The sequence below is a fragment of the Chenopodium album genome, chromosome 13 (assembly GCF_948465745.1).
Source record: "Chenopodium album chromosome 13, dcCheAlbu1.1, whole genome shotgun sequence".
In the NCBI taxonomy this organism is placed as follows: Eukaryota; Viridiplantae; Streptophyta; class Magnoliopsida; order Caryophyllales; family Amaranthaceae; genus Chenopodium; species Chenopodium album.
In genome coordinates, this window is record NC_137846.1 from 2583713 (window position 1) to 2598229 (window position 14517).

Sequence of the window (14517 nt, forward strand, 5' to 3'; positions counted from 1 at the left end):
CACTATTAACGATTTTACCATAAAATATACATAGTTCACGTTAGAACCTTAAAATCTATATTATAACGAGCAAAAGTTGATTAAACACATGCATTATCTTTGCGTATATAATTCTAACTTTAGATGTGATTAAGCGTATAAAAGATTTTGCATTGAAGAATAGGTCATAGTATAATAAGAGACAATTAACATTGTAATTCCTAATGGAATCAAATAGTGACAATTAAGCATCAAGTTGGATCTAAGAATCTTAACATTGAAATTGGGTTCATTGGTGTTGAAATTATTGCTTTAGTATATCCGAACTGTAATTTATATAGTGACAATCTCTCATTTGATGAGAGTTGCTTCTTCCTTTTCATTTTTTCACCCAACTATGATTTGCTAAAATCCGAACTCAAAATACTCGAATAATGTATGGTACAAAGACACAAGGCACGCTAGCAAAGTCGCAAACACCAATGCTTACTCTTTAGTGCATGGCAGATTGGCAGTACCATGCTGCCAACAAGATATGCCTGCAATTCACTTGCAAAATGCAAGATCAACCATCAACAGTATATAGAGATTAAGGATGCACATAAATAGACGCTATCTCATATATCAAATTATTTAGAATCAAACTGAAATTCATGTTAATTTGCATTATCTCTGCACATTGTCCTGTATAAGCCCATTGTCCCTTTACTAACGAAGGCGTTTAACATAATCTAACAAGCAGAGGCTACGGTATCAAATTCATTGCTGTCAGGACCCATGAATTCACACATGAGATGATGACACTAAACTTTCTCCTCATACCAGCAAGCTGAACATGATTTCAGTTTATCCCCAGGGCACATTGATTTTAGGCAGGCTTAGCAGAATCAAAAGCAGAAACCCACTTGAAAAACTGACAAGCAGGTCCCTTGTTAGCAGTCCAGTTGCCACAACCGAAGAAGAAACAACCATGATTAGGTCCAGGGTTATGGTTCATCCGCTTCATACTTGTTGCCCCGCAATAGCAGTAAACATAAGGCTCTTTCAAAGGATTGCCGGCTTGAAGCGGTTGAAAAGGAAAGACAGTAAACCAAGGGGAAGTATTGTACATTTGGGCTTGATAAGTTAGATAGCTTTCAGGAGCAGGGATCTGCTGGTACTGGGGAACAGCATTAGATTCATCAGCAACTTGCCACCAAATATAATTTGTTATCGATAATTTCAGTCCCAGATGCATAAGGTGAGCCAGCAGGCGAGCAGTATTTTTAGCATCATCCAGTCCACAATGGGCACGACCTTCCCAAGTGAGCCCAGCAAGCTCCACCGCTTCTTTCAAGTTACGTTTAGCAGACCCGAACATACTGTTAAAGGGGATTTTCAAATTAATCCACCTGAGAAAATTCAAACCAAAATGTCATTACAAAGGAGAATTCTATCCAAGTCCAAACATCAAACTAATAATTACATCTTTTCATACAGCTTCCATAGTATTCATAAATGTAACAGACTGTCCAACAAGTTTATTTATAGAAGATTGACTTGCTCAGTTTCAGAATACTTGGCATGCTCATGATGTAAATTGAAACATCTCCAAGAATCCACATTCAGTTATGATACATTACGAGTACCTGACATGAGTTCTTCAATTCACTTAAAAACTCAAGTTTATGATGATGGTATATACTGATAACTACATTGACTCGTTAAGGGACAACCACTGTTAGCAAGACACTAGACGAAATTAATAGGTTCAAGGTAGAAAAACACAGCAAGAGGATGAATGATTATTAATGCCAAGTCACTGTCTTCATATTAAGCCTGTAATCAGTTTAGTATTTGTGCAACACACTGGTTAAGCACGTCAAGACTTGGAAGAGCATGCTAGTAGAATAGAGACTTAGAAAGTGACTCCCCCAAAGCAGGTTCTTCCTACATAAATAAGGCTTCTCAATCAGATAGATAGTGTCTCCAGCAAGTTCAATGGGATCTGTCACCAACAATCTAAAAGAAACTTGCTTACAAAAAGATGGTTTAGCTAAAGGGGCTATCGACAAAAAAATTGTACGGTATATGGCTGTAATCAGTGTTATAGAGGTCCTAGTTGCTCATTAACTCATTCCAATACTAGACTTTTATCTCCAATATTCTCTCTCTAATTCTCAAATTTGTATCATTATCCTTTAATTTATATACTTTCTTCTTTAGCCAGCTCATACTTGAGCCATAATTTGAAGTTTGCAGCTTATGATTTCAGCTAGAAAATCGAAGAGAGATGTATCCATGCAGGGCTCTACGCAAAGAGCAAACTAAAAACTATAGCATAAAATTCTGTTTCATCTATTAAAAGCCTGAGATTTAACTAAAACAAAATGAATGTAATCGATAAATTCAACTACTTTTCTTACCGATTAAAATATAGTGGCTTTTCTATCTTCTTGAATCGGCACTCTGATTCCAACATCACTCGACAATCCCAGCTGGACCAAGTAACTACAGCAAAGTTTGTGTTCTTAATGCCCTTGTCTTCAAGCCATTTGTCATGCATGAGCAATGCTTCACTCAAAATAACACCTTTGTCCACCTGAAATCAGTTTATAAAATTCAGTCACACAACTGATACAAGCAATTCAAACCAGTGCATCATTTAAAATCATCATGGCATGCTAATGAATAAATAATAATCATTATAATCCTAAATTAAAAAACTGCAATATTCAAAATAGGCCAAAAGGCAATCCCTTGACAAATTTGAAATTCTTACAAAAAAATTGGTGCACAAGCTAAGCTACTCCTGTTCTTCAATTCACCTCAAATAACCGTGTCAGATTGGACATTGTTGTCCCACTTATATACTTCGTTCGAGTTCCAGACCAAAATCATTCAGAAATAGTATATAATGGTATGTTTAGTCTAACACTTGTACATATACCTGGGTCCAACACTTACACTTCCAGCCGAGCCTCAGTAACATTAATGATAGCATAAAGGAGCTTGTCTTAGGAACAAAAGGCAATCATTTTACACTTTTGGTAAGATTAAGAATCCAACGTAAATATTTTCTTTTATGCAATAAAATTAGAAGATTAATAACTAAAATTCTAAGGAATTTATTGTAATTTGTGCACAGTAAGTTCTTTTTCAAAAATAAAAGGAGATATTTCAGCTTCAGTTTGATTAGGTCTTTTTCACGAACAAACAAGGGGGAATATTTTATGAATTATGCAGAGATTTAAGCCCAGAGTTAATAAAGTGTGAGAATTGCTTGCTTATAAAAAATATGAACCATTTAATCTCTTAATTCCAAGTGTTCTAGCTTCCCTTAGTTAGCTTTAGAAGTTGGTAAACGGTTTACTATAATAAACCCCCTTTAGAAATTACATCTGTGATGCTCTTCAATACAAATCCTTGGTGATGCAACTACTTTTGTTTGGCCTAAGACACATCAATTGGTGTTGCAACAATACAGTTCTAAAAGCTGTTTGGAAGTTGCTTCACCAACTGTTTTCCAGAACCTTGTAAATCACCTAAACGCATCAACTAAGTTTGCAGCATTACAATTATCCTAATATAGACAAAATGCACAAAATTAATTAATATATAGCCATAAGCCCATAAGTACATTAATACCAGTTGTGAAAAGATAGCCAAATATTCATCATCTTACTCAAGGAGGTTAATCAAAGAAAGAATCAATCAACTAAGTATGTCATGCTAGTGGACAATCAAACAGATTTACTAGATCCTAATGGTATAAAAAAAAAGTACTGATCTTTAACTAAAAAATTCAGAATAGGCATTCTTTGCTTTCCTTAACATATGTTGTCTATCCTACTTTTCTTGTTCCATATTACTTGTCACATTACACTGCTAATATAATACTTCCTAACTTGATCAAATTTGATTACCAATACCAATAGACAGAAAATACATACTTTCTTGATTCTTCTCTTCTAATAGGAATAACCAACATATGAATACATTAACAAGACAGTATAAAGGCAACTCATGGCCAGCCAAAACCCAACAGCTATAATATTAATAGTACAATCATGTGTGTATACATGAGAGGATGTGAGAAGGTGTGTGATATTTTACACTAGTTTATTCCACATAATAGGCCTAAATTTAAAGAAATTGCCATCAGGCATTTGTTAAATGCAGCTACATTCACAAATCACCAATGCATTTTTGCTTCTAAAACAGGCAAGTTTTTTTTTTTTTTTTTTTTTTTTTTTTTTGGGGTAGATAAGGAGAAGAGCCAGGGAAAAGACAAGGGGTATGGCCAAAATGACTATTCAGTTTCCACTGAAAGTTGAAGGGACAACGAAAATCTACACATACACTTTTATCAGCAATGATGTTAGAATCATACAGAAAAAAGATGTTCATTGCCAAAACCATTACCAAGATGAGAACAGCATCAAGCTTTCACTTTTGCTGACATACACACCAACTAGAAGACTCGATTTTAAGATAAATCAAAATTCACATAAATACAAATCATATACAGAGTATTCAAGTGATAAGAACTGATATTGTATAAGCATTGTAACAAGAGGTGTTATTAAACAAACCTGATACTGGTGAATGCCAGTAAGATCTTTACAGAAGTTAGATAGAAGCTGATTATGAGTAGGACGCACATAAATCTGAAAACAGTCCTCCAGTTGTCCAGTTCTACTGTTCACCAGCACAGATGGGAACTCTATTATTTCCTGCGGATGAGGGTTTCTTTCTTTATCACAAGTAGCCTCAAAATCAATGACCACAAAATACTCAAAATCTTGGAGCATATAATCAGGTGAGTAGCTCTGAGGAAACATCTGCAAAGGGATCTGGGGAAACCAGTGAGCTTGGAAGTAGTGCCCATAATTTGCTGGGTAAAAGCAGCCATCAAATGGATGGGACTGACCATGCACATCCTTCAGAATAGCAGGTGACATTGCTGGCCAAACATAATGATCTTCCTGTCTCACTGGTCTACCACAACTATCACTCGGGACTGTTAATTTATTATGACTCAAGGCTCCATAATCGGAGACAGCATTTGCTTGCTTTCCACCATAAGTATAATTGAACTCCATAGTCTGTCCACTGAAACTCCTCGGAAAAGTAGGGCCATACAAAAAGCTTTTAGCTTGGACGCATCCAAGGGATGCTTCAAGGCCCTTCTGCATAGCGTCTGCAGGGAGACACAAAAGTCAGCCATGAAACAAATACAAAGAAGACAGTAAGTATCATGTCTTTGTTGAACCTTATTTGAAAGAATTAAGGGAAGATATAATACTTAGCCAAGCTATTATTTAATAGGAAAGAACTAAGCCAATAAACAAGCAGGTATCGTCTAAACTAGGAACTTATAAAATTTCTTTACTTCCTTTTATATCAATAAACTCAGATCTATTTAATTGTGTCCAGTGTGCAGAAAGGGAAAATCCGACAACAGGAGGTAGGCATCAGAAGTAGAATCAAAGAATTGGTGCAAAGATTCAGGGGATAGCCAACATCAATCAATGAATAATAGAACGACAGAGAGAACAACCAACAAGAAAAGTCTTGAACTTAATACGATCTACGGTAGAGCCCTAACAATACTTCTCAGACAACCATAGATATCCTGATGGTATGTTGGGTTATCAAATGAAAACCAATAACTTCAATCAAGGTTACGCATAACAGGGGAAAAAAAAAAAAAAAAAAAAAAGCCATTAATCGATAAAAAGGCTAACAGATCATGCAGAAATGTCAATTAAATTAAACTCTAATAACATTAAAAGCGACACAGATCATTTGGAATTTAAATAAAATTCTGTTTATGGGATTCAAACATCAAGGTATAAGTATGTCCTTTGACGATCAAAGAAGATAACATAAATATAGGTGTAAAAAGGCTAACAGATCATGCAGAAATGTCAATTAAATTAAACCCTAATAACATTGAAAGCGACACAGATCATTTGGAATTTAAATAAAATTCTGTTTATGGGATTCAAACATCAAGGAATAAGTATGTCCTTTGACGATCAAAGAAGATAACATAAATAGGTGAAAAAGAAGAGGGGGGGGGGGGGGTGTGGGGAGGAGACAAAGAAATCAACAGAAACAATCGATACACCTGAAGTTTCACCAGGAAAGCGATCAACAGACTTAAGCTTAAAGTCATCTTGGAGTTTAAAACGCTGCGGAATTGAGGATTGAGAATTCTTCATCTTTAACAGATCTATCACTTACACAGATTGTTATAGATCTTGAGAGAAAGAGGGTAATGTAAAGGATGAAGTGGTGCGAGGCGGATATTAGGTCTATATAAGACAGGGTGAGTGCTCAACGGAAAAAAGTTGAAACGTCAAAATTCAGTTTGGCAATTGATGCACAAGGACGTAATTTAATGCTAAAAAATATATATATAAACAACTACGGATACTCAAAACAAGTCTTTTTTTTCAAAAGATTAAGTAAACAAATAAGAGTAGAATAGCCTTCAATCAAGGCCAAACACTATGAATCTAATACTTCTAATAAATAAACTTTAATGGTATGCAATAGCCACTGATCAATGCTGATTCAGCCCATAAAACCTGAGACTAGGGATGAATTTTGAACAAAAATGACAAACACGAGATATAACAAAGATGAATGAAAGACTGTCCAAACCAAACCAATTAAAGCTTCCATCACGACAGATGGGCACTCCAAAACACGGAAAAAAAATAATGAGATTCCCAGACTAATTATTGTAGCTTTATTTCCTTTTGAGATTTCGGATAGAAATGCTTGATCTCATCCTATTTCAATAGATATAAGATAAGCTTTCATGTTTGTAGCTTATTTGCTGCATACTTCCTCCATTCTTTTTTAGTTGGCAGATTTCTTTTATCATATTTACCAATGCACAAATTCAACAATCAATATATCTAATTATTAATGTTGAAAAAGTATACAAAGTTGATATTATGAATATATACAATGAGATGTTTTTAACAAGATCCCACATGATTGTATTACATCATAAAAGTCAATCACAAAAGCTAATTAAATTAGAGTACTAAGTTACTATTTTTGTTGTTGTTTTGGCTGATAAGATATTGTTTAAGAAAAAAAAATTACCTGAACCATTTAGAACCCCCAAAAAAAATATTCAAGAAATTAAAACAAAAAATACATCAATGGTTTTGGCATTATGGTAAAGTTCGTGATTTCAAACTCAAAATAAAGAAATAGAGAAGGGGGTAAATTACAAATGCTTGTAAGTTCAGATACTACCCAACCATGGTTCCAAAGCGCATTAAATAAGTGGTTTGATCCTTTTTCCGTTTTGATTTAGATAGGGCAAAGGGAGGAAGGAAAAAGATTGAGTTAAATTAAAAAAGAGCTGCTCACCCCATTTTATACCAATACTCCAGTGCTTCCGATGAAGCTCTTCACTTTTGCCTAGGTTGTGGTGGATTTAACAGCTTTTCACTAAATCTAAAAGATTTAGGTTGTCAATTCGTCACAGTAAAGTGAATGATGATAAACTCAGCCCATACTTCAGCTTCCTAGCGCTTCTTTCCCTTCATCATCAAACATAGCCAACAAATTGTGACAGTACATTAGCAATCTGTCTACTGCAGCTTATTTCTGGTATTTAATTACTGAGCAATCTGATAACTTTGACACTTTGCTCATAACTATAATAGTAAAATGAAGCTCTAACATTCTTGTTTCTCTATTGGTGATACAAAGATCTTAGTATTATGCAGAACAACTGGTCGGATCCAAATCAGTCATCAGCTGCACTATTTCGTTGCTGCAATTACCAAAAACCTCTACCCAAAAACAGCCCTCTCGCTCACACAGAATTTGTGAAGGTCTAGCTAGCGGGTCTTGTCATCAATGTCAAATACAAAAGCTCCACAAAAAAATCAGTGTAAGAAAAGCATAACTATCCCCTATAAATATAAACTATCCATGTGAATTGTCTGCAACTCCACATACTGAACATGCGTCGCCCCAATACTTTGTACCCAAATCATCCAAAAGAAAAAGGATAAGTTTCTAATGCACTGAACAGGAAGTGGACTGCAATGCATTTCCAAGGTGCCCTAATTCCAATTATGAACGTTGAAGAATAGACAGCTCTTGGGACACCCCAAAAAACTATGAAAAAGAAATTTAAAAAAGAAAAAAATTAAAAAAAAAAAAAAAAAAAAAAAAAAAAAGGGATAGAAGGGCTAACACAAAAAAGCCTACATTCGGGAAACTATTCTTCATTTAGCATGTGTTGATGTGAGGATATAGGTACATCAAGATAGAAAGCTGTATAATAACTTATCTACACCAGCTACAATTTCTTCAGTGAGCAAAATGCTCAGGAACCCCAAAAATAATTAATGGCTTGAATCTATAAACGATGAGTCAATGATGAAGAAAGTTTAGCTATCCTTTAAAATACCTATAAGGTATATAAATAGCCAGCAACATATGCCAAACAAGACATCATTCATCCAGAACACAACGCAAGCTCACAAATTAACAAATGCTAATCAAATCCAAGTCTACTTATGTCAGCTACATACTCGTCTTTTTAACTTACCACTTACAGGCAAAGGATATAATCTTCATCACATAGTTAACCTTCAATGACGACCCTATAAATTGCGCAAAACTAAATTCTATACAGCCACCTGTAGCCTCCGCCATAAACTCATGACTCCTTCAACTAACACTAAAGCATCAAATTCCATCCTTGCAGTAAGCATTCATCACCCCACAAAAATCAAATCAAATTTAATTCTAATAACTCATTAAACAACCTCGAACCCCAAGAGAAGGTAATTCACTTCCAATTAATAGAGAATGAGACATAGATATGCAATTCTTTTAAACTCCAAAGATAAGAAAGGGAATTTTTCCTTTGAGTAGTGCGGCTAGTGCCCAATGTCACTTAACCCAACCACAAATAAAAGCTATATAACTCAGTTGAATCATGTAAAACACGGGAAAGTGTCCAAGCATCAGACTCGACTATATTATGGAAAGATAAGTCCAATTTGAAGTGTCTAAAGTGTACATATCCATGTCTGAGTGTCAAAGATCTAACACGTAGGTAATTGAGGTGACATCCAAGTAAACATAAAAGAGAAACTTGATCAGTGAGAAACCCAGATAGTAATTCCAACTCCAACCCCAGAAAAATCAAAAACCCATGTAATTAGAAACCACAAACACTGACATTATCACAAACATAACTGTAAAAAGATCCCAACTTTCAAGAAATTCCAATAAAATTGAAAAAAAAATTAAACACAATTGCTAATTTTTAATAATAAATAAGAAAAATATAAGAATTTCTAACCTCGATTATCAAGGGCCATCATGATCTTGTGAGTCGAAAAGATTAATTAGCGCGAACATCAGATCTCCCACCAAAAATATTTCTAAACCTGTAAAATTACCAACAATTTAACAAAAACCCTTTTTCTAAAATCACCCACTAAAATATCAACCAAATTACACCAGAAAATCATATTCGTAATACATTAATTTCTCAATATTGTGTTAAAAATCTAATGGAAATACAAAGAAAATTAGTAAATTGGGTGAAATTTTGCTCACCAGTTACGATTGTGGGGAGAGAAGGCCACAGAGAAGGAAGAAGAAAGCTTTGTTGTGACATGAGATTTTTGGATTTATACCCCATTATATATATAAAAATAAATTAATAAATAAATAAATTTATATTTATTATTTTTATTGTCATTTATTGGGATTTAATTTTATTTTTAAGATTTTTTTTGTCAAAAAAAAAATTTATTTTTAAGATTTTGAAGAAAAGAATCAGGAAGATGTAGAATAGGAAACAAAGAAAGAGTAGACCCCACGAAACTTGGGTTTTTATTTTAATTTTATTAAAAAAAATCTTTTTTTAAGGGTTTAAAAATAATCAATAAATTTTGCGTGTAAATTAAAGGGTATTCATTGTTTGGAGTTACTTTCGCTTCACTCTTCTTGCAAGGATGTATGTACTTGCCTTTATTTTTCTTTTTGGAAACTTGCCTAAAATTATTGACCAACACTTTTGATCTTCATAAATCGTAGTAATGGAAATTAAATTCTTAATTTTATAAAGTTATGCTTTTTATCTCTATTTGCACATTAGTGAAGGAGGTGAATCATGTTATCGCAACTACTATGATAAACTTGTGATTTACACTAAATCATAATACGAGTAAGACATATAGTAATCGAAAAAAAGTATTAAGTTCTCATCCGAAAAAAAAAAGATTGAATTACACAAAAAAGATATAAATTCATCTAAATTTCGATAATTGTGCCCTACATTTGTTTTTTTTTATTTATGTCACGATGAAAAGAAAATTCTTGTTTACACGAAAAAGAAAGGAGGTGACTGATAGGAGTGTCTAAATCTATATACTTGATTAATCGAATATTCACTTATCTCGAGTAGTTGAATAATGGCCTATGGACCGACCCGACATAGCCTAATACTCGGTTTTCAAGTACTTGTTACGCCACGTCGGACAAATATAAACTTGAGTTATGAGGTTTATGACACTAGAGGGGGACCTTTATAGAGGATATATTTTAGGAAATTATATGATAATATTTAGTTGCTATATTTTGTGCCTAGAATATAATCTTTTGATATTTCCTAATTCTATCAGATTAGGGAAACCTTGTATTATATATTGGCTATGGCCGTGATCAATGAAGGTTAAGCAATTGAGTTTATTCAATTTATCATATTCTCTCTATAATTTTAGCATGGTATCAAGAGCAGGTTAAATTTCTTTTTTTTTTTTTTAATAAAATGACCGGAGATGATAAAACATCTCTTTTATCACCCTCTATCACCGAAATTAGCACGGTTCCACAAGAACAACAACATAAGCCCGCAGCAGCCCTCGGGTTGGCTATTCGTACAGGGCAAGGACAAGGCTGTGAGGGCTCTGATAGAAGCCGTGCGCTTTCTGGCGTCCAGGGGGGAAGTATTCGGTTTCTGGTGTTTGTGCTTCATCTGACGGCTTCTTCTCTAATGCAATTACGGGATTGTTTGGTAATGTTAATGTTCCCGACAATCATTTGAATGGAAAATTTGATGTTACTTCTTGGATTATTGACAGAGGGGCAACTCATCATGTAACCGGAGACAAATCTTGGTTGTTCGATGCGCAGAGTTTTGAGTGTCCTATTGGTCTTCCCAATGGTGATACCATATTGGCTTCTTTAATTGGTTCTGTCCGTTTCTCGGACAAGCTCATCCTAACCGGGGTTCTTTATGTTCCTAATTTGAGTTGCAATTTGCTTTCTGTGTCACAAATTACCGATGAGTTTAATTGTATTGTCCAATCTAACCCTTATATGTGTGTTGTACAGGATCAAACGAAGGAGCTGATTGGAACAGGAGTTAGGAGAGACGGATTATACTATTTTAGCAATTCAGATTCGGTGAATCATGTTGATGTGGGCGAAGCAAGGTCGATTTTGGAGTTGTGGCATCGTCGAATGGGTCATCCCTCCGAGAAAGTGGTTAAGTTACTTCCTCATGTCAGTGGCAATAAATATACTCTTTCTAAAGGGTGTGAGGTATGTATGCGTGCTAAACATCCTAGAGATAAATTTCCTTTGAGTGATGGTAGAGCTTCTAGGATTTTTGAGAAAATACATTGTGATTTGTAGGGTCCATATCGACATGTCTCTTCGTGTGGAGCTCGTTATTTTTTTACTATTGTTAATGATTATTCCCGAGCTGTTTGGATTTACTTGTTGGTTGATAAAACTGAGGTTTTTCGAATGTTTTTAGCATTTGTTGCAATGGTTGATAGGCAATTTTCTCAAACCATTAAGGTTGTGCAAAGTAATAATGGCACTGAATTTAATTGCTTGCATGATTATTTTAGTGCTACTGGAATTATTTTTCATACCTCTTGTGTGGGGACTCCACAACAGAATGGGAGGGTCGAGAGAAAACACAAATACATTCTTGAAATTGGGAGAGCTTTGAGGTTTCAACTACTTTCAAGCCAATTTGCCTATTTATTTTTGGAGGGAATGTGTTCTTGCTACTGCTCATCTAATTAGTCATACACCCTGTAATACCCCAATTTTTTTGAGTATATTTATTATTTAGTCAACAATTTTGCTAGTACAAACTTTCAAATTTACAATTATTTTCAAATTTATATATTATAATTTTTATTTTCGAATTTAAAAAAATTATAAAAAAAATAAAATAAACTAAAATAAAACTGATTTTATCAGTTGGTTATTTCGAATTGAAACAAGAAAACAACTCCATTTGAATTTCAATCTTATCCTACATAAGAGCCTTCTAGATACTTAATTAATCCCTAACCATACTTTATGTATAAATATACCACTCCATCCCAATTGCCGTGAGAAAAACCATTGAACCCTCAAGAAGCCATTTTCCCTACTATGTTTTGCGTTGTTCGCTAAAACCCATCACCATAGTTGTCTTGGTATAAAGGTAAACCGTGTTTCTTCTTCTCTTTCCATCCATTTAGATGATTCTAAGGAAATCATCTATAATATATATTACCTTCTTAATCCATTGTAACAAATCCAACAAATTGCAATACGAATTGGCAAATCATGTTCACCAATATGAATTGCAATCGATCGTCACTTTTGTTGTATTCTGCAATGCCAATGCCGCCTAACTTTTTTTTTTCTCTAATAATGTCATGTAGTTGCAGGCTTTTGGTCAAAGTGGTTTTTATAGAAAAAGGAAATAATTTTTGTTTTAAATAATTAAATAAATTCATGTTTACCTTTAGTCACTTACACCTATATTGTTTTCTTTTGACAATGTTATTTAGTGGGTTCTAGCATTGGGAATTGTAAACTACTAATTGATGACTAACTATTTTGAGCAATAATATAGTAAGACTAACTTAGACCTGTTTATTGGTTTATTTGTAGACGAAGGCTACTAGATGAACATTTTGGAGGTTAATTACCTTGAGATTTTAGGCACAATCAAGGTAATTTTCAATGTCCATCATCCTTAAAATCCCGTTAGGAAATTATTTTAAAATATTGTGTGCCAACTACGTGCTTATGTAATTATATGTGATGAGTGTGCTATCGTATGTATGGTATTATGGAATCATATTATATACTAGTTTTCTATTTTGTGTACTAGTATATGTATTTTCAAAAAATTTGATTATTTCACTACAAAATTAAGTCAATATAGCATCAACTAAAATTTGTTGCTATTCACAAAAAATTCGTTGCCAACTCTATTTAGCAACGGGTTGGAAACGAAAATCAGTTGTTGCTAAAAGGCTTGTTGCCATGGGATTTTGGCTACTAGTTGCAAAACAATTTTGTTGTAATATTGCATCCACTTAAATATAGTTTCCATGATGGTTGCTGTTTTTTGGTGCATTCGTTGCCAACTTTGGCAACAGATTACCATTGGTTGTTGCTAAAAGTAGCAACAAACTATTAATGTTAGTTCCTAAAATAGCAACAAATTATTAATGTTGGTTCCTAAAAATAGCAACAAATTATTAAAGTTGGTTCATAAAAAAAGCAACAAATCATAAACATCGGTTGCTATCAACACTAAGAGACAAAAACCCAATCCCTATTAGTTATTCGGTTCAACCCGATCCCGGTCTTTACCAATCCGAAACCTCACTCGGGTCAAATCGGCTCGACTTTGCATGTAAAGCTCTTTGAATCCCCCGTCTCAAGAATCGCAGTTGGTAGGAGTCGAACTTCTGACCTCAAAGTCACATGGTAAAACTCTTACCAACTATACCAAGTACTATTTGTTTACTTCTATGTATATAATTTATAATAAGTGAACGGAATATTAAACACAAAATTGAAAAAATTGTCTCTAAATTAGGGACGAAATAAAAATCCTTCTCTAAATTAGAGGCGAAATTAAAATCCGTCTCTATTTGATGTCATTATAGCAACAAATAATAAGAAGAGTGTCTTCAAATAATTTTATACTTAATAGCAAAAAGTGGCTTACAAATAAATTAACAACAAAATGCAACACAACTTGTTTCCAATGGCAACAAATAAAAAAATACCTTATCATCTAGCAACAATAGTTTAAACGACTTGTTTCTAATGGCAAAATTCAAAAATTCATTGCCTTTGTTTGTTTCTAAATCAATACAAATAAATTATTTGTTGCTATATTTTGTTACTATATGGCAACAAGAGAAAAATATGATGCCATCTAGTAACAACTAGTAAGACAATTTGCTTTTAAACAGCAACAAATCAAAAACATGTAGTCATTAATTATTAAAAAACTAAAGCATAAAATTCGCTTTTAATTATGCAATGAAAAAAAGTTATAATAGTTGCTATTTAGCAACGTTTTAAAAATTTGTTGCCAAACTTAGTTGCTAAAAAGCTTTTGTTTTTGTAGTGTTTGATATCGTATGAGTTTTTTTTTAAAATAAATAAATCTTGGGAATTGGATGATCGATTATATGTAATTGATGGTCTCCAAGGCCTATTGGGAAATGAGTTGTATCT

General features: G+C 33.7%; 1 protein-coding gene across 2 annotated transcripts; it reads right to left on the reverse strand.

The window, feature by feature from the left end:
* Positions 1-585: 585 nt before the first annotated feature.
* LOC145574237 (uncharacterized) lies at positions 586-9635 on the reverse strand. Of its 2 annotated transcripts, XM_081631981.1 has the most exons (6): positions 9577-9627; positions 9317-9404; positions 7360-7532; positions 4554-5161; positions 2385-2560; positions 586-1370 (listed from the first exon to the last, which is right to left on the reverse strand). In XM_081631981.1, the coding sequence occupies exons 4-6, from the start codon at positions 5154-5156 to the stop codon at positions 848-850; spliced, it is 1302 nt and encodes a 433-aa protein (XP_081488107.1). In that variant the 5' UTR covers positions 5157-5161; positions 7360-7532; positions 9317-9404; positions 9577-9627; the 3' UTR covers positions 586-847. The 2 variants fall into 2 exon arrangements, with proteins under 2 accessions (XP_081488107.1, XP_081488106.1); XM_081631980.1 differs by lacking the exon at positions 7360-7532 and having other exon boundaries at positions 9577-9635.
* Positions 9636-14517: the final 4882 nt, after the last annotated feature.